General features: G+C 30.6%; 1 protein-coding gene across 1 annotated transcript in view; it reads right to left on the reverse strand.

Annotated features, from left to right (window-relative positions):
- The window catches only part of LOC127541374 (gamma-aminobutyric acid receptor subunit gamma-1-like), a 42,810-nt gene that overhangs the window by 12,798 nt on the left and 6,299 nt on the right, over positions 1 to 23,713 (reverse strand). Inside the window, exons 2-3 of the mRNA XM_051966660.1 lie at positions 20,903 to 21,051; positions 7,603 to 7,670 (exon numbers count right to left, since the gene is read on the reverse strand). Coding sequence (XP_051822620.1) covers positions 7,603 to 7,670; positions 20,903 to 21,051 — 217 coding nt within the window. The remainder of the gene's footprint in view (positions 1 to 7,602; positions 7,671 to 20,902; positions 21,052 to 23,713) is intronic.

Genomic DNA, 23,713 nt, shown 5'->3' on the forward strand with positions numbered 1-23,713 from the left:
CACATTTTTCCTCCTTTAGTTGCCATCCAATCTCAGAGAAACATAGAAATCAAGACTTCCTGAGTTAAAAAGATCTCATTATTCATCTACCCCAATCTGTACTTGAAAGAAAATTTACCCTTCCCAAATATTTACCAAGAAGTTATCAAGTTTTTTCCTGTAAGACCTATAATAATGAGGAAACCTAAAGCATACTTTTCTATTTTAACATTGCTCTCCTTATTAAAAAGTTCATCTGCTCTTCAAAGTAACACCAAATTAGCCTCTGTGAAATTGGTACTCACTGTCCCTTGTCTGCCAACTAGGAAAATGTTAAGCAATAAATCATTTTTCAAAAAATTAGACGATAACTAGTATGGACTCTTCTAAGTATTCTTTTTTGAAAGATGATCGTTACTAGTTCTTTCAATCTATCCTCATAATACATGATCTTTCAGACATTAAACCATCCTGATTTTCTTGCCCCACGCACTCTTTAACCTTGTAAATCCTTTTCTCAAATATGGGCCCCAGAACTGACCACAGATTCTAGATAATATCTGTCCAATAAAAATTATAATGAAATCATTGGCTTGCTAACATTGGACCTTAAGCTAATAATTATAGCTACCTTTATTTATTCTTGACTATCCTATCACATTGTGAAATCATAATGAGCTTCCAGTCTACTAATATTTACAAAACTTATTTCTTTGTATTTTGATGATCTATATAGCCTGACATATAGTCAACACTAAAAAGTTCTCTCTCTCTTCTCTCTCTCTCTCTCTCTCTCTCTCTCTCTCTCTCTCTCTCTCTCTCTCTCTCATTCTCTGTGTGTATCTGTTTTTCTCACTTTTCTCACTGTCTCTTTCTTACCTCCCTTTCTCTTCCTTCCCCCTCTCTCTTGTTCCCTCTTTAAACTCCCATTTTTCTCTCTCCCTCTCTATCTCTTTCTCACTCTCCCTCTTTGTCTTTCTCTCTGTTTCTGCCTTTATTCTCTGACTTCTCCGTCTGTCTCTCTTTGTCTGTCTGTCTGTCTCTGAAAGACTGCTTGCCTATCTATCCATCCATACATCCATCATTTATTCATCTACCCATTTATCTATCTATCCATCTATCTATTTATACACCTTGTTAGAGCCAGTTAAGTGTGAGAGTGAATAGAGAACTGGGGCTAGAGCTAGGAAAACCTGAGTTCAAATTAGGCTTCAGAAGTTTACTAGCCATTAGACTCCCAGAAATGCAGGTCTCAGTACCTCTAATTTTCTCAATCACAAAATGTAGGTAATAAAAGTAACAACTTCTCAGTATTTTTAAGAGAGTTAGATTTTGGTAGATATTTGTAATGCATTTAGTATTCTACTTGACCCATGGTAGGCAAGGTAGAAATACCAAATTATAATGATAATGATAAAAATAATATGAAGTAAGGCTTTAAATATCTCCCTATCACCTTCCTCCAACACATTTGCATTTTAATAGAACATTGCAGAGAAACAAAATATTCCTGAGTCCCAAAACAGAGAGGGAGGAGTAGAAATCCTTTTAAGTGCTAGAGATACAATGAAAGGCAAAAGCAATACTGCGTTCAAGGAGCTCCGGAGGAAAATAATCTTGTACAATTGGAGATCAACTCAAAGGGATTTCATTAATATCAAGGAGAATCCAGAAGGGCTTCTTGTAGAAAGTAGGATTTGAACTTAGACTTGGCAAAAGGCTAATAATAGAGGAACTATCTAATATACACATGTATGTATGCAGGTATCTAATCTATTTTCTTCTATTATTTTTTTATGAATGAAGATCCATTCTCTGTCATATCATCCTATTTGCAAAATTGAAATCTTTCAGCCAGGGCTGATTGTCTGCTTGTCAGTAAGCCTTGAAGAACCATAGTAAATGCCACTGATTTGAAAATTCTAGGGCTGCAAATCCAAGTTTATGTTGTTACAACTCCCCTAGAACTAGATTACCCCTAGAACTGAGTAACTACATTACCCAGAGCTTCAGGTTCTTTGAATTATACAATCACTTGCGTGGGAATATTATTGACCCATACTTTGAACCAGGTAGTAGTAATTAGAAGAGAAAAAAACATTTGTGGGAGGAATGAAAGTTATTTGTAAGCCATGAATATGAGTTATTACCCCAGGAAGAATTCCTTGTGTAAGAAAGCTATCTACTATGGGGTATCACTATATCCCAAGGCTATTGTAACATATAACATATTGTACATATTACACATATTGGTTCTTCAAAGATATATTGGCCCAAGTTTCACAGATGTTTCTATAAAATATGTATTGGGAAACATTAAGGCTAGGAATAAATTTTGTATACATCATCTCATTTGATTATTCCTCCAACAATATTATCTTTTAAAATCTGTAGGTCTTGTTCCCATTTTATAGATAAAGAAACTGAGACTGAAAGAAATTAAGTGATTTGTCCAGACTTACACAGTATCTAAGACAAAATTCACATAATTATACCTCACTCTTTCTATAATTAGCTAAATTGTCTTTTTCCATAAGAAATAGTTAAGTCAATTATTTTAGAATCTCTTGAGTAGATATATCAATTTTTATAATCTTTGTTAAATCTCTTAATGACAATAACATGGAAAGGCTGTAAGAAGCCTCTAATTCTAAAATAGCTTGAGGTACTTTAGGATTTGGTTAATCATTGACCCTAATGTCTGATCTTAGCAAAATTTCATATTACTGAAATTAAATTCTTATTTGATCATAACGTGATAGTTATATGATCGTCTATGCTTTTTGGTTCCCATTAATTGCCTATGGGAGGCATTAAAATAATCTGTAAAAAATTGATGACATTTCCATGCTACTTTAATTTTACTGTTTATCTTTAATTGCATTTTAATTAATTAGATTTTAAAAAATTATCTTTAATTAATGATAAGTGTAGAATTTGAAGAATAAGTAGAAATTTTCCCTAGAGGGAAAGAAATTCAACTGGCTAATGCTTTCATCTGGTATTGTAAGTTTTGAAACTTCCTGAAAGTCACATGTAGGACAAAGTGACATAGTGGATAGGATGCTGAGATTGCAGTTGGGAGACTTAGATTCAAATTCTCTCTTAGATACATATTATCTCTCTGACCATCACTTAATCTCTCTCAGACCCAGTTTTGTCTCTGTTAATTTGGAATAGTAATAGCTACATAAACTTACTCTGAGGGTTATGAGTGTTTTGCAAAACTTAAAACACAAAAGTGATCTACACTTATTCCTGTCAAAGTTCCGTTAGCATTATAAATGATTTTTAATCTTTAAAAAATCAACCACCATCTTTTTAGTATTAAAGGACTCTACTGTCCATTGGCTAATGCATGTAACAGCTTTAAAAGTATTCAGTAGTCCATAAATATAGTGTATTATAATTACTGAGAAACAAAAGCTTGAAAGAAGATGAAGGAAGTTTAGAGAAGTGGATTACGAACTAAAATTGAATAAAGGCCAGCATCTGCTAATTAACAAAAAATACTATCATAAAATTAAAATAAATCTATGTTTTAGACACATTATTTTTCTAATAGGAAAAGCAAGACCTTTCCACATATATGCTTCTGAATGGTTTCCCGTACTCATTCAAGATATTCATGGAAGAAAACTATGAAATAAGCAAAGGGAATCATAGAATAAGAGTTAGTTAGAGATTAAATTTACTTTTAACTATCCCAGCAATCCACTTTACAGATAAGAAAATAGAACCACTAAGAAGTTATGTAGATTTGAAAACAGTCATGGCATCATTTAGTGTCAGAGCCAGATGTATGATCCAGGTTTGTTGTCTCTTGGGGAAGGATTCTTTCCACTTGATCTAACTAGTTTTTTCCCACAACTACATATAACCTGACTAGACAGCTACAAAATCACATTTGATCTGCACTGGAGTTAACCAAATGTAAATAGCATTTTAACAACCTCGGAATTGACAATTCAGTGTTTCAGTTGCATTTCTCTTTCCATCCTAGCCCCATTGTTCTCTCCATTAGTTCTTATGCAATTCTGTAGAAATTCAAGAACTAGCTCAAATTAAAGTGAAAAAGAAATGCTATCCTTTCATTTTATGCCAATTAAAATCACAAACAAAAACATTCAAAATTACCTGCCTGCCATAATCAGATCAAAATTGTGATATAAATTTTAGTTAAGATCTAGCCCAGTTTCCTTAAGGAGCTTATAGGCAAATAAGGAAGGGTAATATACCACAGACAGGTCTAATACAATTGTATGTAAACATATTAGGTAGTTTCAATTACATACAAGAAATACACAGAAAAGTTAGAAGGAAATCTAATAAGACAAGGCTCAGACCAATTGCAGAGGGTGGTTGGGAGCCAGGAAAGTTGGGATGAAGGAAACTAAAAGATAAAGTTAGTAGGGAGAGAATTTTGGGCTTGAAAGATGGTTAGTGACAAGACATAGGAATGGAAGATAAGATGTTCAAGGAACATCATCTGGGCCAGTCTAATTAGATCAAAGAGTGTATAGAGGGGAGTAGGAAACAGGGACCTATTAAAGTCTTTAACAGAAGAGAGGAGGACTGGCATAATGAGATTTATATATAATAAGATTATTCTGAAACTCTTATGAAGGATGGCGTAGGTAAGATAACTAGTAGAAACAGGAAAACTAAAGGAAAATATGAGTAGAAATATTTGTAATCATTACAAGAAGTGGTGATGAGGACCTCGGTAGAGAAAAAGGAATGTGAACGAAGAAAACACCAATGTTATAGAGGTGAAACAAATATAAATTAGTCATAAGATAACTTAAAGTTAAAATCTTGAGGGGGAACTAGGTGGATATTGATGATGTCACAGACAGAAAAAGGGAGGTCATGAGGAGAAGGTTTAGGGAGAAAGATGAAAGATAATTATGTTAGTCTGGATAAGTTTTAGCTGCCAGTGGGATAATCTGGAGGGATATTCTATAGCAATTATGAACTTCGATATGTACTTAGGTTCACTGGGAAAATTCGTGACTTCAGATTAAATCATCAAATAATTAAACTATTATTATATTATTCAAATAATTATTAAATTATTTTTATTCTTGAACAAGCACCCATATGTATGTGCCTATGTAAATATACATATGTGTATAAATATATGTTTAAACAGAGTATAAATGTATGCACTTATATGCATATATTCAAACACACACATGCACATACACACATATGGGTTAGGTTTAGCAAGGTGAGTAAGACATCAAAGATGTCAGTCATCAATCACAGAAATAATCACATATTCAAATTAATCTTTACAGGCACTGGCCATCATTATAAACCCAAGACATCAAATGCATACTTTGGAAAAGGCAAGAACAAAGGGTGGAATGTGGGGATATTGATGGACCAAGAAGATAAAGATAAAAATAAAATACCATCCAGTGCATTCAAAAGAAGGTCTGAGCTCAGACTTCAGAAACAAAGAGCCAATTCAAAAACACTACAGTATGGCTGAATAATGGACGATATGTACAGGACATAGAGAAGAATAGAAAATAACTGGGTTTATTGAGAGTGACTAGGAATGGTGGTATTAGTTAAAACAATGTTATAGTTGGGAATTTGAAGAAAAATATAAAAGGATTTCTTTTTTCTATTACCTATTAAATATAATATTAGTCACGGTGGTATTTTATGCATAGTCATAAGAGAAACATTTATAATTTCTCATTTCTGTGCCCAATATAAAACATTAGAATAATATTTACCTTGAAAATAGAGAGAGATATTTGTGTTCTGTGATATAGTACAATTTTTAATAAAATTAGTTACACATTAAAAATATATGGACTAGTTACCCCATTAATTGATAACAGTTATAAATTTGTGTAATTACTATCAATCTTATTAAATATATATAATCTAAACACATTAACCACAGAAACTCAGATTGAAATGCAATCCTTTCATAGAAAGAATATAATGACCAAACAAATAAGATAACATTGCTGTCATTATCTTAAGAATCAAGCCTCTTGGAAAATTCCATTTTCCAATTTCCATTCCAGTTAAACAAGTATTTCACCTATTATGTGGAGAGTGACATACTAGTAGTTAGTACTAGACCATTTGTCTATAATGATTTAATTATTCTTCCACAAATACCATAGGGCTGCCTGAACCAGTCTTATAAAGTTGTAGATTATATAGTCATTTATATAGTGTAAAAGACTACAACTGTTATCATAGTAGTCTATGAAAATACTGTGTGATGAAAATGTGTGTAAATAATAATAATATTTGCATATTTTTGCAAAATGCTTTATAAAGATTTCAGGGAGTCTGGGATTATTTCAATAAGACCTTAACATGAAATGGGCTCAAGTATTATAGCTCCCTGTTAAACCCTAATGTCTTTGAATTAACTGATGGCCTCTTTCAGTTTTCCCTTTATTTTTATTTTTAGGGATAACATCACCTTGATGGATGTCACATTTTCAGTATTACAGTAGTAGGTAAGTATTTTGAAACAATTTAATCAAAAACAGTCAGTACCCCATCTAAGAAAGGGAAAAGAAATGGAAATTACATAATTTAAATCATCAAACACAGAGAAGATGGGAATACTGAAGGTTAATTTTGTCTCCTTCAAAAATTTGCTTGGGAACAATCAGAAATATAGTAACAATAAAATATATTTGAAAATGGCATCATACCTATGGATGTCTAAAATGCAAATGAATCTTATCTTTCTTTTTTAGCTCTCTCATCTTTCTTTTTAGCGCGCTCTCTCTCTCTCTCTCTCTCTCTCTTCTCTCTCTCTCTCTCTCTCTCTTTCTCTCTCTCTCCACACACAAACACACACACACACACATTCCAGTAGTAGAGATTTTTTCTTCCTTTCCATTTTAGACCATTCCTTCTATCTCTAGTCTTTAATGATAGATAATTGGACATCATTGATTTTCTTTTCCTTTTGATATTAAGCAAATTGTTTTTGTTTTAAAAACAAATACATGCATAAACAAAGATTCAGCACACACATGTACACAGTCATGTACATACACATGAACATGTACACATCCACACCTCCATGATGTTGCCAGGAAGATGATTATGTTAGACTAGATAATCACTCAGGTTCCTTCCAGCTATAAATACTTATTTAACAAATACAGACTGAAACAGTAATTTTCAATTTCTTTCTTCCTTTTTTTTTTCACTTTTTAGATTCAAATCTATGTGTACAAAATAGCTAACATGGAAATGTTTTACATGATCAGATTGTTGCCCTCTGTGGGTAGGGGAAAGAGTGACAGAAAGATTGAATTTGAAACTCAAAACTTTCTTTTAAATGTTAAAAATTGTTTTACCATGTAAATGGGGAGAAAATGATTTTTTTTTTTACAAAAAGATGTTCATTCAAATCAATGTAGCGATCTTTGACTTTTCTTTTATAATCGAGAGACTGAAAACATCTATAAAAAAGAACTTTACTTAGTTGTTTTTCCTTGCAATTAATTATAACATCCCAAGGCAAGACAACATTTAATTAACAATCTGTTACTTTACAATCTTCACTCAAGAATGCTTTCGTTGAAAGCTTTTTCTCACTGTTAATATTAATTTGTGACTTACCATATTGATTGGATCAACAGGTCCAATGCTGTTAACATAAACATCAGTTTCAATTATTGTGGGTCTCACTGAAAAATAATAGCACCAAAAATAGTCACAGATATGATCAGCTTTGCAAGGTAAAAAGACAGAATTCAAAATAATGACATAATATTATTCAATTATTATGATTTAATTAAAATTAGGCTTTTAGGCCATGAAAATAAACTTTAGTTCCGGAATCATACAACATCTTTCAACTTACTGTCAGTTCTATAGCCTAACTTACAAACTTATCCAACCTGATAATGGGAAGGAAAGCAAAGAAAGGAAGAAATGGAAAGAATCAAGGAGAAAAATGAAAGGTTGGAAGGAAGAGGAAAAAATTGAGATAGAAGGGAAGATCAAAATTAAAAATCAAAATGAGAACATTTAAGAATGCAATTGTTGCATGGATTGGATTTGTAGAACAGTGCAATTGAAAAGAGACCCTGTAGGTGATTTATTTCAATACTTATTTAATGTAGAAACCGCTATTCCAATCTTCCTGACAAGAGATAGTCTAGGATCTGCTTGAATGCATCTAATGACAGGAGTTGTTTGCTTCAAGTCAACTCATCTTAATGCTAGACAGCTATTAGGATATCCTTTCTTCTGTGGAGCTGAAATCTCTAACTCACCAGTGCTAGTTCTGGTCCCATGAGAGAAAAAAATAAAAAGAGTAAGCCTAATTCTATTTCTGCATAACAAGTCTTCAAATACTAAAAGAGCATTAATATTTGGATAACCTTTGTTGTCTTTGGACTAATACATTCTTGTTTTCTTCAATTGTTCATTATGTGAAAATAGGAAAATATCTGTGAAATAATTTTCTCCATCAACTACAATATACATAGAAAATTTGGATTCAAATGTGGCAGTGCTATGTTTTTTTTTTTTTTTTTTCTTAAAGAAGTAGAAATGACACAAAAGAAAACAAACACAGAAATCTCTCAAATGGACTTGACAGGTGACCTACAGAGAAAAGATCCAGACTAGAGGTAACAACTCTGTAATGAGATTGAGGAATCAATTCCCTTCAAATGTGGCTAAAAAAGGAAAAGATGTTAAAAGCTTGGGAAAAGCAAACAAACTTCAAAAACCCAGAATTTATTGTTACTGGAAAAAAAGCTCCTGGTGATATTCACACATATTGACCAATATTCTTTCCCATCTCTGTGTTTAAAAGAGAAAGAGAATTATTCAGGACTTTAGAAGTAAAATGGCAGAGGTAGAATGTAGGGCTGTGATGTAAGAAGAGTTTAGTTTGCACTCTATGTTGTAAACTCATTAGCTATATGATCTTGCATGTCACCCAAGTTCCATATTTAATTTATTCCAAATCAATTGAATTATGATCTTTGCAGAGAGAATTATGAAACAAGAAGTATTCCATGAAGTGAAATGTGTGTGTGTGATGAATAAATTAGATTGAAGACTTTTGCAAATTAATTTTAAAAAATAAACCTCACTTTTATAATCATACATTTACTAAAAAATATAGAAACTAAAAGCCAGGAGAATATGATTGTTTTTTTTTTTTTCTGACAGTTAAAAGAAGTATTAGATTTACTGAGTTGACTTAAAGGGACCTCTTCAACATTATATGTACATATATCAAAATTATAATAATTTGCTTTAAAATGGGAAAGACAATTTTATTGGATGATTGATTATAAATATCTAGAAGCTGAAAAAGAGGGGGCACATCTATTCTTAAATGGAGATTGGGTCTTAATAGAAAAGAAAGAGGAAGAATTTTACTTTGAATTATCTTAGAGGGGGAAAATAATAAAACAAAAATCACATATCTAGTGGCTAATATCATTAAGAGTAATGGAATAACATGGAAAAGAATCTAAAAATTGGATTTTGTTTCACTAGGTTAGGGTCAGCATCATTAAAAGACTTTCCCCCCTGTAAGATAATTCAAAGTACAATTCTTCCTCTTTCTTTTTTATTAAGACCCAACACAATATAACAGTTTTAGTACTTTCCCGGTAATTCTCTATTTTTGATCAGGAGGTCTCCTTGATTATGATTCTATAAATATCATGTCTCATAACCTAGTGCATCTTTCCATCACCTTTTTAAAATTATTTTGAGTATTTTCTTCTCCCAGTTATTTATAAACTCCCTGAGGGTGTGATTTATAAGCTGAATATTTAGCACAGTAGGTGCTTAATAAATATTTTTGAATTAATTCAGTTATCTAAAGAACAATAGAGATATTTAAGGTAGATGTAAGCTATATTGCAGTGCTTATTATTTGCAGGAGAAAAGTCACAAAAAGTATGTCATTAGATGTCCACAATTGCCAGCCAAGATTGAGTAGCTGTGTACCAAGAATGTTGCATAATTAATTAATTATTATTTATAATTAATAAACATGCTAAGTTTTTCTTTTGAAAGTTCTTGAAATTTATGGTAGAATCCCTCAAGTATGCGGAATTTATAGGAAGCTATGTGCAGAAAGACAGAGAATGAATGAATTATTACATGTTTTCCTAGAGAGAATATCCACCTAGACTACATATAAAACTGTTGAAGAATTGAAAATACTGCCTTCTCTCTCCAAATGAGGACATCTTTACTTTGTCCACTTCTCATACAATGGCTACACGGGCTATTTCTCCATTCTCCAAAGCAGACCAGAGGCCCAGTCTAGGAGGAGCTAAGCCATTTGTTTCTATCCTTTGGTAAGATCATGAGTCATTATCTTTACCTCAGAGATTTTCCAGCCCCACCCATGTATGATTACTCCTCTATTCCCAACTTCTGTTATTACAATCTATTATCAAACTACCATAGTCTTTGATTTTGAAATGGATTTATTCATAGACTTGTTTACCCTTCTACTTCCATCTTACTTATTTCCCAGACCAAAACACCCTTTTGATTTGTCTTAAATTTTGTCTTTCTTATTAGCTACTTATTAGTTACTTTCTTGTGCTTACAAACGTAAACCAATATATAAACATTAGGCAAAATCCTGATATAGTGAAAGATTTTGTGTTAAAATTATTATTATTTCTGAAGTCATTTAGATTCAACAGTTATTTCTGAATTTATTGTTCAGGACCTCTCCTTGATATATCCTTGATATAGATTAAGTCTATAATGGGGAACTTGGATACATCTATTCAATGAAAAAAAAATATTGTGTCAAATTTGAGTATTTGGTGTCATGGGGGAAAAGCTTATTGATTGACAAAATATTTTTGTTTTCAGCTTAATTTGATTTTATAAACTGTGATTCCCTGATTTGCATTTTTATTTTGTATTTATAAAAAATTCTGCATATTTTATTATGTAGTTCTTTGATTTAAAATATTATATATCAATTTATTTAATTCATTTTATTAAGATATACAATTATGAATGTGCTTCTACTAGTCACAATTAAACTACATTATTGTCCTGTCGTTTTCATTTAAAAATTCTTCTTGATTATTTATTTTTAAAGAAAAAGTAGTATTTTTCTCTATATTAAATTTTATTAAATAATAAGTATATTTATCCAAAAAAAGATCACAGTACAAACATATTTAGTTGGTCTACAAAGTAAGCATGAAAAGCAATAATTGAAGACAAATCCCAGAGCTAATCCATTTTTTATTACAGATTTTTAAAAGAAATAACCTTTATGTGTACCAGTTTTTCAACCTTAAGAATCTTACAAAGTACTGAATACCACTTTAGTATTTAACATCAAAAGGTCAGATTTGTTTTCTGTAAAAGTCACTCTTACTAGATGACACAAAGCTCTTTGGGAGCCTCAAGAACCATTTCTATGAAATGTTCATGTATTACCTCTGACCTAGATATTTTTGAGCAATATATAAAAGATATCTTATGTAAATTAATGTTATTGTACTTTTTAAATCAATAACTCAATAAGGGCACCAATATCCCCAAAAGTAATATAAATACTTTGGCTCTTCTGAGTTATTTTCATATTGATGAGAGAAATACATGTGTGTATGTGATATAGTGCCAACTATATGTGAAGAACTGCCCTAAGTGCTTTGCAAGATCTTCAAAATGATCCTAGGATTCAGTATTATCCCTATTTTTATGTTTGCGAAAATTGAGATAAACAGAGGTTAATGTCTGGCACATAGTATCTACATTATAAAGTTTATTGAATGGAATTTAATTCAGCTGCCTTTCTCAGGTTATATATATATATATATATATATATATATATATATATATATATATATATATATAATATATATATATATATGAATTATATATAGGAGTATATATATATATATATATAAATGAATTATATATAGGAGTATATATATATATATATATAAATGAATTATATATAGGAGTATATATATATATATATATAGGAGTGTGCGTGTGTGTGTGTGTGTATACACACACAAGTGTGTGGCCAAGTGAATAGGATTGTAGAGTTAGGAAGAACTGAGTTCAAATTAAGCTTCCAATATTTAAAAGCTGTGTAACTTTGTGGAAGTCACCTAATCTACAAATATCTATGTTTGGATGTGAAATGAGTCACATTTGATTGAGTCAGATGCAGTCTCATATATGTAAGCGATGACAGAGACCAGCTTCTAGAAAAAAGATATGGTTTATCCTACATTGTAGGTTGGAGTAGTCTCTTTCAATTGGCTGTTTAGTTGGAACTGTATCTGTAAATCTTTCTGAAGGAGTCATTGTGGCTCTCTTTCAGATGTCATACAGAGAGTGAAGCTCTTTTTCATCTGAAATCTGGGAATCATATCCTAAATTGAGTGAAATAAGGGGAAAAGGCCATTTCCCCATTCTCTTTAGGCCCTTGGGCTCTGAAAAGTAGGATTGGAGTTTTGTTTTATTATTTTTCTTCTTTTTAGTTTTAAGTTCTGGAAATGGAATCCAGGCTCTAGTGCTCAAGTCATTGTGACCTTGAAATTGTGAATCATGGCTTATCTTTGTCATTCCAGCAGAGAGAGCTTAAGAAGTCCTGTTATGCAAGTCTATGAGTGTTTGGGACTTGGAAGTTATTGGAACCAATGGTATATAGGAATAGAATTATACTGTGAATCTATACCTCTTCCTTCCCAGAGAATAAGATATATTTCCCTTATATGTTGAGGAAAATATTTATATGTTTTCTCTCACTATGCCATTGGAATAAATATGCCTTCATTTAAAAAAAGAAAAACAAACAAACAAATAAGCAAAAAATATAGCTAATATGACTGCTAAGTGGTAAATAAAACTAAGATACTTGTAACCCTAAAGCTGGGGGGAACAAAAGTGGTAGAGGCTTGAACCAATTGCTGAGATGAGAGACATCCTCAAATCCTACCTGAAAAACCTCTGGGGAAGAGATGAAATGTGGTCTTCAGGCAGTGAAAGCCAGTATAGTCACTGTTATATTTAGATCGTAAGCTACATAATGACAGGACTTTTTTTTTTTTATTAATTCTATATCCAATGTTTAACAATGCTTGGCACATATATGTACTTAATGTTATAGGATTGTAATGGATCTCATATGCATGTATGCATATATACATGTATATATGGGTATGTATATATACATAAATACAACCATATTATCAAACTGCTTTACGTTTGAAGAACTTTTCTAAAATTGGATGTTCTTAAAATTGTGAACTGTTTTATTTTTTAAGTCCAAGTCTTATTTATTACTAGTAAATATATTCTCACGAAAAATCATCAAATGTGCTGAAGACTATGAATTCACATATGGGTACTTGAAATAAATATAATGTAAAAAAAGAGAATATAACAGGATATGAGAAAAGAGGTTCCTTGAGGAACTTCTAATCTAGTTGAACAGGATAATCTGGTAACTAGAATTCTATAATGACTTTCAAAGTATGTGTGTAACCATACTCATATCATTTCTACTCACTGTTCCTCATTTTCACCCATTTGTAAAACTAATGAAGGATGAAAAAACATTTATTAAATGTTCACTTCCATCAAGCACTGTGCTAAATAATAGGCACATAAAAAGAAAAATAGAGCTAGATGGCAATGTGGGCAGACTTCAGGGGCAGAATATCTGGCAAAGCATGAAGTTCCTTTCAAGGCAAATAGAAGAGATGAAGGTCCTTTATCACTTCAGAAGGAATGGAGCATTATCCGATCCTTATGAGCAATCAAGTAGCCTAACCTAAGGAGGAGTTAAGCAAGATTTCTTCTTTGGTGTCAGTTCTTCTCATACTAGAGTTACATTTAGGGAGTATCCAAACTGGGAAGGCAGTGATGGAGGAAGAAAACAGTAGGATGCACTTAAGGTATGGTGGCAAGTCTTCCCTCCCCCGAATTGCGAAACCTACCATAATAGGTTCATTGATATTACAGGACTGGAGAAGAGGCCCCAAGATTCAAGGTGATGATTTTTCACATTTCTAGAGCAGTTTAATATTAAATAATTTTTTTTCACAACCCTTGATTTAAGTAGTGTGAATATTTTTAAAAAATAATTTCACAGATCAGGAAATTTAGTCCATATTAATCCTTCTTGGGATTTAGACATTGTTACATAAGACTAAAAGATTAAACATACAAAGAAATTAATACCTATAGGAAAAGTCTAGGCAGTAAGATAGAAAATGGAAGAAAAATCTTGGGAAAAGAATTCCTCATATTTGTCCATTTTCTGATTTTCATATCAATTCTGCCTAAAATATTTATCAACAACTAGAGATTGGGAGGCATCAAATGAGACAAGATCTTTAAAATAATGTTTCATCTTCTCTAAGCACCCTCTTCTTTTATATTAGACATCGAAAATCATAAACTATGAGTTATGTTACTGTGCAAATGGCTTAGATTTTTTATCCCTCAGTTTCTCCATTTCTAAAATAGTGAAAAATGCTGTAGGTAAAAATAAATGAGATGTAGAATTTTTTGAAGGAGATGATGTGTCAATTTTAAGGTAACAACTCTTTTGTCCAACTGCTCTCAGTTTTCCCCAGGAACAATATGTGACAAAATTTATAGATTTTAATATGCAATTAATATGTTTGTAATTATTAATTTATTAGTTGTTGGGATAAAATTGTAATTATAAAATGACATTTCTTGATAGGTAAAAAGATACAAAAAGACTATTAATTTAAAATTATGAGACTTCTCAATCAGATAGAATCATTTGGTTTTTGATAATCAGTCAATACCAAGTATTGCTTATATGATCTTTAAAGAATAGATGCTTACTATCTATTTCTTGTGAATATAGATTTTAGCACAGTGCAAATTCTAGTCCAGTCATACTAGCTCCAAGATGTATATTTCTGATTAGTCAGTATGAAGTCCATTTAATAAGTTTGCTAGTTTAATGTACAAATTATGTTATACTTCCTAAGAATAACTAACATACAAATATATTTATGTTATATAAAAAACATTTTCACATAGCATGAGTATATACATTTTTGTATGTGTTTATGTATTGTGTATATTTTATATATAAATCTTGCAAATATGAATATATGCTTTTATAAGCCATACATTTTGTTGTAATAAAGGTCAAGTTATTCCATTCAATTCACATTAACCCACAAATTAAGTTATAGTACATATTTTCAAGTGTTTAGTTATAGATAGTATTCTGATTTTTCTTACATCATCATTATATGGAAACTATATTTTATATGTAATTTTCTTTTCTCCAATAAATAATATAAAATAGATCTTTTGTAATTCTGATGGTACTTGTTCATGCTACAGAGTGCTTTACTATATGTAATTATATATATGAATAATATTTCATATTCTACAATATAATTGGAATTGCAATTTCATGGGATTTTATTTATAGAGTTAGCCCTCATTTTATATGAACTATTCACCTAACCAGATTTATTTTATAGTTATAAGTATGTTTGTACATTTGCATAAAATGAGTAATACAATATATGGGGTTTGGTGCTATAGCCTAGTTCAGGGACGTTTGTCCTTTAAGTTGTTCTTGTTCTTTTGTTTTACTGTAATGAAATTCCAGCAGTGTGGTAATGACTATAGACCTCTTCTTATAATAATGTTTTTGAGTGCATAAAATAAAAACATAAGAAATCGGTTGTACTGAATTAGTTTCATATATATACATATATGTGCATATGTATGCATATATATACAACATATGTAATTATAACCAATATATGTGTATATTTGTGTGATTAAGAACTCCAGCATCCATTAAAAACCTCATTTCTCAAATTCGGAGGGAACTGATCCAAATTTAGAAAAATAAGAGTCATTCTCTAATTATGAAACTGATCAAATGATATAAACAGCAAATGACACGAGGCAATTCCAAAGAATTAATGATGCAAAATCTAATCATATATTTTTTATTTTTTTCTAACTTTTTTTGCAATATGGCTAATATGGAAATGCTTTGAATCACTTCATTTGATATTGATTATACATGTGATCAAATTGCTAAACTCAATGAGTTATAGAAGGAGGAAATTTGGCTTTCAAAATTAAGAAAATGATAAAAGATAAATAAATATATATTTTTACAAAAAAAAGTACTTGTGCTTTAGAGAGTGGGAAAACAAACATTATTATGAGAATAATAAAACTGAAATTTGAAATTATCTTGCTAGATAGGTTTAGAAACTATTGAAATTTAATGTATGATAGTATGACATAATGTGGACAGAAAAATATATAATTGCTCAATGTTTATAATTCATTACAAGTCATTACTTTTGTGATAAATAAAATTTATTTTATCAAGGATATTAGATGAGAGATCAAAGAATACCAAAAACATAGTACAGATAGTTTTCTGCAGTGTATTTGATAAAATCCTTTATGAACAAGTCATAAAATCCTGGGACAATTGCTTGGGCGATAGAAAGGGTGCTTAGAATCACTTAACTAATTCTTATTTTTCTGATGCATATAAATGTGATGTGACTTGTACAACATAAGTAGTACAGTTATGGGTGGGATTAAATAGAAAATCTTCCAAATCAAAATCAATCATCATTATTATTCCACTACTATTACAGTAAGCTATTTCCTGAAAGGAATGGACAACCCAATCTCAAGAGAGAATTCCATTATTAACAGATTGCTGTCATGTTTTGATGAGGTTTTCTAAGAAATGCTTTAAAGATTAAGTTTTGTTCTATTCTGGATAAAAGCATAAATGACATGTTCATCAGATTTTCTAGAATGAATAGAAAATATACTGAATTAGAAAATTTGGATCCAAAATCTCTATTGTTATAGTGATGAATTAAATGTGAAGTCCCCCATTTCATTAAAATAATAACTATTACAAAGATTTAGCAAGAGAATTGTTGTGACAAATTACTTTCTCAGTGGTGATATCAATTATTAATCACAAGACAACAAAATATGTTTTAAAATATAATAAACATTTATGAACTTAGGTTCAATAATTGAAAAAATAATTTACAAAATCAAGCATAATAGACTTCCTTTATATTATAATTCATTATAGCCCTCTCTTACACATTCTATTTAGCTATGGTTTCCTCATTTCCACATAGATATTAGCAATGTCTAGATAATCAAAAGAAGATTAAAAAGAATGACAATGATGCTGTTGTCCATGCCACATGAAGAATAATTGAGGAAACTTGGGATGTTTATCCTATCTGGACAATAGGAACCATGTAAAGAAGCAAAAATTTCCTTAAGTATTTGGATTTCTGAAACATGGGGAAAATAAAGCTTAGTCTGAGTGGTAAATAATAAATAAAACAAATGGGCATGTTGTAGGAAAGCAGATATTGGTTTTCTGCTAAGACATTTCTCATAATTAGAATTCTAAGATTGGAAGGACTTCTTTAGGAAATAATAGATTTCCCAGCACTGAATAAATTACTGGATATAGTGGTCAAGATGCTTGACCATTTGTTAATGGTATTGTCAAGCAAAGACATATATAAGATGAATGATCTTACTAGATGTCTTCTAAGTCTTTATCAATTGTGTTCTATGAGTTTGTGTTCCTGAAAATCATCAAGTAATTTTGAAATTGATACAATATTCAATCTTAGCTTCTCTTCTATAGAATCAATTTATAGGTGAAATTTCCTTATGATAAAAATTCTTTTAATATTTCAGTAATTGTAATCATTTGAACAAAGATCAGTACCAAAATCTTGTTGAGTCAAATTGCAATATATGTGTGTGTGTGTGTGTGTGTGTATAAAACTATCTACCTTATCATGTATAAATATATATATGTATATATATATGGTATGTATATTATATATGTATCTAATATATAATGTAGGCATACAATGTATATGTCTCCAGCTGTCCTTAATACTTAAAAGCTAAAACAAAATGAAATGGAAAATAAATGAAGCTATTTTTCATTTCTCTGGAAAGTAGGAATGTATGCTATAGTTTATTTGAAAATATCCCCAGAATATCACAGATATCCATTTTGCATGACTTTGTAATGATAGGATATTTTTCAAAAGTGTAGAACTGGTGAATGTTTAACAAGATGATTAAAAAGAACTGGTGGGAGTAAACGATTTCAGGAAAACTCAGCTCAGGGTCACTGTATGTTTTCTGACTGATTGTCTAAGGACTTGCCCATATGAACATTTAGCTTTCTAGTAACAATTAGTTATTTTTTTAATATCTGAGAAAACCATAGAAGCTTAAAAGATATTTCAAGAAAGTGTGAAATAGCTCAGAAAATGAATGAACTGAAAGAAATATTTTAGGAACTTTAGTGATTTTATGTCCATCAATATAGCAAAAGAGAATTAAGTAAATCACTAAAGATTTTTCAGTATGGACATTGAGAATATTTTTCAAATAACCCAAAGGTTGGCTGTTTTGTTTGGGTTATTTTAGTGGTTTCTCAGTCAGGAAAAAAGGGAAAGAAAGAAAAAGAAAAAAAGGAAGGAAAGCAAAAAGGAAGGAAGGCAGGAAAGAAGGCAGGAAGGAAGGAAGGAAGGAAGGAAGGAAGGAAGGAAGGAAGGAAGGAAGGAAGGAAGGAAGGAAGGAAGGAAGGAAGGAAGGAAGAAACCAGGGAGTTTAGGAATAAACAATACTTACTGTGGGCAGCTTGAATAAAAAGAACATGATACATAAGGAATTCATAATTAAAGAAATTGAAACTCATTCTCTTGACTCTCATGTGATTCGGGAGAATAATATTCTTTGGTTTAGGAAGGAAATCATATAGAAAGAAAAAAATCCACTTTCAAAGTCAATTTAATTCTCACTATCATAGAACAGGCTCTTTTATAGAGCCAGAATTTCCCAAATGTGACAATATGAAATCAACTTTCAACTTTAAAATCATATCATATAGTTAAAATACTAGGTCCTATCCCTGGATGGCACATATTAAGGACAAATTATATACACAAATGTGTAACTTCATGAAAAAAGAAATTCTGTGGTGAGGAAAATCTCTCTACAAATGCGGATTGGCACCTTCTTTATATTGTGTATTTTTAAAGGGTAACCTAGAACTGTTACTGTTAGAACAGAAATCAATACATAAGGAACACATATTTTCTTTGTTTAAACTGTGATATTTGTTTTCTTGTGTTTTTATATATTTTGTCAAATATTTTCCATTTGTATTTTAATGTGGTTTGGGACACATTCAGAAGACTTGTGGGTTACATGTGGCCCATATCCTGTGTGTTTTATAACTCTGACCTAGAACATTGATTAATTAAGTGACATTCCAAGATAACAGTTGGAATGTGACAGGGTCAAGACTTGAAATCGTCTTCCTGTTTTTGAGGCCAGTTCTTTTTCTTTTTTACTTCTATATAACGATGCTTCAAATATAAAGATGTAAATGGGGGAGAGGAAGAAAGACAGAGAGACACAGAGGAAGACAGAAAAAGAGAAAGAGAATCAGAGACATAGCTAGATGATGGATTTGTAGATCTGATTCCTTCAGTGTGTGTGTGTATACATACATATACACATATTTATACACACATACTTCTCTTTATGGGTATGTACATATATACCTATGTATATGAACATAAATACATAGAAAGATAATATATATTCTTTAAATATCATATATGATATATTGAAAATTATATATTAAACATATATACTCAAATGCAAACATAATATATGAATATACATATAAAGATCTATATATACCTATCAAACCATAAAATACATATATGCAGTGAAAACCCTCTGGGAATTTTCTTTTAATATTTAAATATGAAATATTAATGTCTTCAATTATAATATAATAAGTAGAGTTTTATCTGTCTAAAAATAAAAGTTTAAACTTTTAGGCTATTTTTCCTTGTGGTTTGGAATTTTTTTTTGCTATAATATTAATAAAAAGTCCTTATTTCAAGTTTAGGATTTTTATTAAATTCACCTGACTATTGAAACAACATCTCTCCCAAGTGTCAACCCATTCAACCTGATTCCACTGTTAGAATCAGGGGATTCCACTATGACTGGCAGGTGCCAGAATATCACTCTTTATTTCAGTAAATTAATTACATAATTGGATTTGAAGCTTTATATCAAAACAATTCAGTTTTGACTCATCACTATGATACCAAAAAATTCAGTTTCCTAACAGGCAATTTGTAAAATAATGTTCATCTCTGCCATTAAAAAAGTTATTTGCCTTTTTTTACATCATAATTTCTGAGTATGCTCTCACATCAAACTATTCTTTTTAACCAAGAAAATTGTTTAAGAAAAAAACAAAGCAAAAGAACAACTATATCTAAGAGTATCCTACATTCCACTTTGCAATTCTTGCCTTTTTTACTGAGACTTTAGCTCCAAGGCTAATCTTTCTTCTAGAAATGGATTATTAGAAGAGTCTTGTGGTCTGAATTTAACAAAATCAAATTTTTTCATTTACCCTGATAATTAAAAAATAATTAACTCTATAAGTTGAGATGCCTTAATTTGATAGAGAAGAATAAAATGGAAAAATTAAATAATTTACCCAGATTTTAAGTGGTAGATCTTTCCATTTAATGGGATAATTTTATTATTGGAAAAATAATTACTAATGATTGAGGCAATTTAGAACTTAATTCTATATAAAGTACATATTATGTGTGTGTATACACACACACACACACACACACAAACACATGCATCACAAATGTATATACACATCCCTACATATATATATACATGAATATATACATATATGTATTACTTAAGCCATTGTGATTTAATCTATAAAGACAACCATTTTATACACAGTTTCATTTTTCCTTAAAATAATTAAAATACCATAACAATAAAATAAGCTCACCTCCTATATCAGGCCGAAGTTTGTTATCATAGCCTTGAAGTAAAGAGTTCAGGATGTGTGTGACATCACCTTCATGTATCTTTGGTGCTAATACCCAAGTTTTGTTCACTGTTAAATCCTCGTCATCTTCATCATCTGCTTTGTCCACACTAAAAATGGAATTTTAAAAAATAAGAAAGATGAAATTAACCATTTCATGTAATAGGGAATTTTTGAAGTTAATTCTACCTTAGGAATTTCTGTAAAGGAATACAATGAATTATTGTCTTCTAATGCAATCTCTTTATGTGCCATTCAATTTAGCATTCAATATGTGAAACTCAATGAAGTGAAATGTGGAATCAATAAAAATAACTTACAAACAACTTCCAATAAGAGGAAAATAAGGTATGAAAGAAGAAAGCTTTACAAATTATCCTAAAATAACTTACCAACAAAAAATATATAGAGCAGAGGACAACTAAGAGTTGATTTAAAAATTCTAATATAATTGCTTGAAATAATACATATATATCAATTTCATGTCAGAAGAATGGCTGCAAAAAACTATCAAAGTATGTAGAGATAGACATATACTATACAGTTATAAATGATCCCTGTTGCTTAAGTTAAATTTGATCTAAAAGATGGATTCTTCAAGCTACAATAGCTTAGAACTATTAGATAATGTTCTAGATTCCTAACTTATTTTGCGAATGAATAAATTAGTATTCAGAGAGATTATCTGACTTGAACAACTGACTTGCTGTCAGACTTTCAGACCACTGAAAAACAGTAACTTCTAATAAATGTTCTACTTATTTTTAGTTACAAAAAAGACAATTGTTTAAGTGTTGATCCGGAAATCATATCTATAATTGTAAAAAGGTCAAAAAATACCCACAAGTAATTTTCTTTCCATCACAGTAAAATGTGTCTGGACTTAAATACTCCTCCAGGGATAAAAATTTCTAACTCCATTATTCATCCATCATACATCACCATGTCCCTCTGGCTCCAGAGTCACAAAAACTGCATCTAAACCATTCAGTTATATTGCCCTAAACAAGTCGTTCATAAGGAAAATATAAATTGAAAATTAAATTACTATCACAGAACTCGTTTCTTATTTTTACATAAGAGCCTGAAAAAAACTTTTTTTTTCATACAAAAACATTTTCTCAGATATTCAACATATACTATCATCCATAAAAATCTATTTATTTTGCAATTTGAAAAAGGACTCTTTTCTGAAATGTTTGTCTAAGGATTAAGAACTTAAGACACGGGATTTGTTGTTTGTTCTTTGGGAATCAAGTTCATAGCTTTTCTTTCTTTGTAGAAGATTCTCCAATGGTGCTTTCAGACTTCCTTTCAATCTGTTCTTTTATACTTGTTTTTTACATTTCAAGTAAATAGTATTCTGGAAAAATCCCAGTGTTATAAAATTGGTAAGTAGGAAAATGACTATTTTAAATTTATTTGTACTATTTGGTGTGTTAGGACATGGTATCCCCTAGGGTATCTCTTATTTGTCCATCTTTTTTAGTTTCTTTTCCTGAATTACATGGAAATTAGATTGCAATTAAGTTATGTCGAATAATCATCTTGTTACAGAAAGCTGTAACTAATTTACATTGTAAAATTTTCTTAGTTCTTATTGAACTTATTTTTTTCTTATTGAAAAAAAATTATAATATTTCATTCTAATTTCCTCCTTATTTCTCTCTCAATCTTGTTAAATTCAAAGCACTGAAACTACCAAAATATTGACAATTCTTCCTGGTAGTTTCTTTAGGGAACTTTCCCATCTAATTGGACTGCAAAGTTCAAGTTCACCTGAGATTTCAGCAGGTCTCCTGCTCTGAAGGTCAAGCTTTTGTTGTTGTTGATGTTGTTTTCATTATTTAATTCAGGGTGAATTATCTAGTTTCCACAGGCAATGTTTTAATGCTTTGACCAATTAGAATCGACTATGCATATATAGCCTACCATGGAAGATCTAAAAATCATAAATTTTATGCCCACATGATGCTATAGTACTCAATATAGTAACTTATCATATATAATGATATGATCATAATGTAATCAGTATATAAAAATGTATATATTGGTAAAGTAAAATAATCATAATTTTTATCTAGTTCTATCATTCCCTTTCTATGGCTGTTGGTATAAATATTTGGGATATGTAAATGTATGAAAATTTACAATCATTATTTTCGGGGCACCTAGGTGGTGCAGTGGATAGAGCACTAACCCTGAAATCAGGAGCATCTGAGTTCCAATCTGACCTCAGACACTTAACACATTCTAGCTGTGTGACCCTGGGCAAGTCACTTGACCCCAATTGCCTCAGGGGAAAAAAAAGAAAGGATCATTATTATCTTTTATTGTAGTTTTTTGAATATTTTAATTTCAGTAACTTCAAAAATCATATGATTTCTTGTCAATTTGAGAGAGAATATAAATTTTATTATCATGATGCTCTTCAAAATTTTTTAGTCTCCAACATTACAATTATTTCCTTAAATAAATTTCCAAAGTAGCAGGTACATGTAAAGAACCTAGCTTGGGTTTTAAGTGAATGAGCAAAAGGAAATGGTGTGTTAAAATATTATGCACGTACATGTATATGTTAGCAAAGGCTTTTTGAATGTGTGTGGCAGTGCACATGAATTCTCCTTGATGCTGTGGAGGCAAAGCCCAACAGATAACTTGAATATATGAATTATGAACTTAATTTTGAGGTAAAGTTGATTCAATGACTTCATAGTCAGGCAACAATATGGTGAACCTCCTGGGACCTAGGGGTAGAAAAGAGGGGCCCGC

Source organism: Antechinus flavipes, chromosome 6 (assembly GCF_016432865.1).
Source record: "Antechinus flavipes isolate AdamAnt ecotype Samford, QLD, Australia chromosome 6, AdamAnt_v2, whole genome shotgun sequence".
Lineage (NCBI taxonomy): Eukaryota > Metazoa > Chordata > Mammalia > Dasyuromorphia > Dasyuridae > Antechinus > Antechinus flavipes.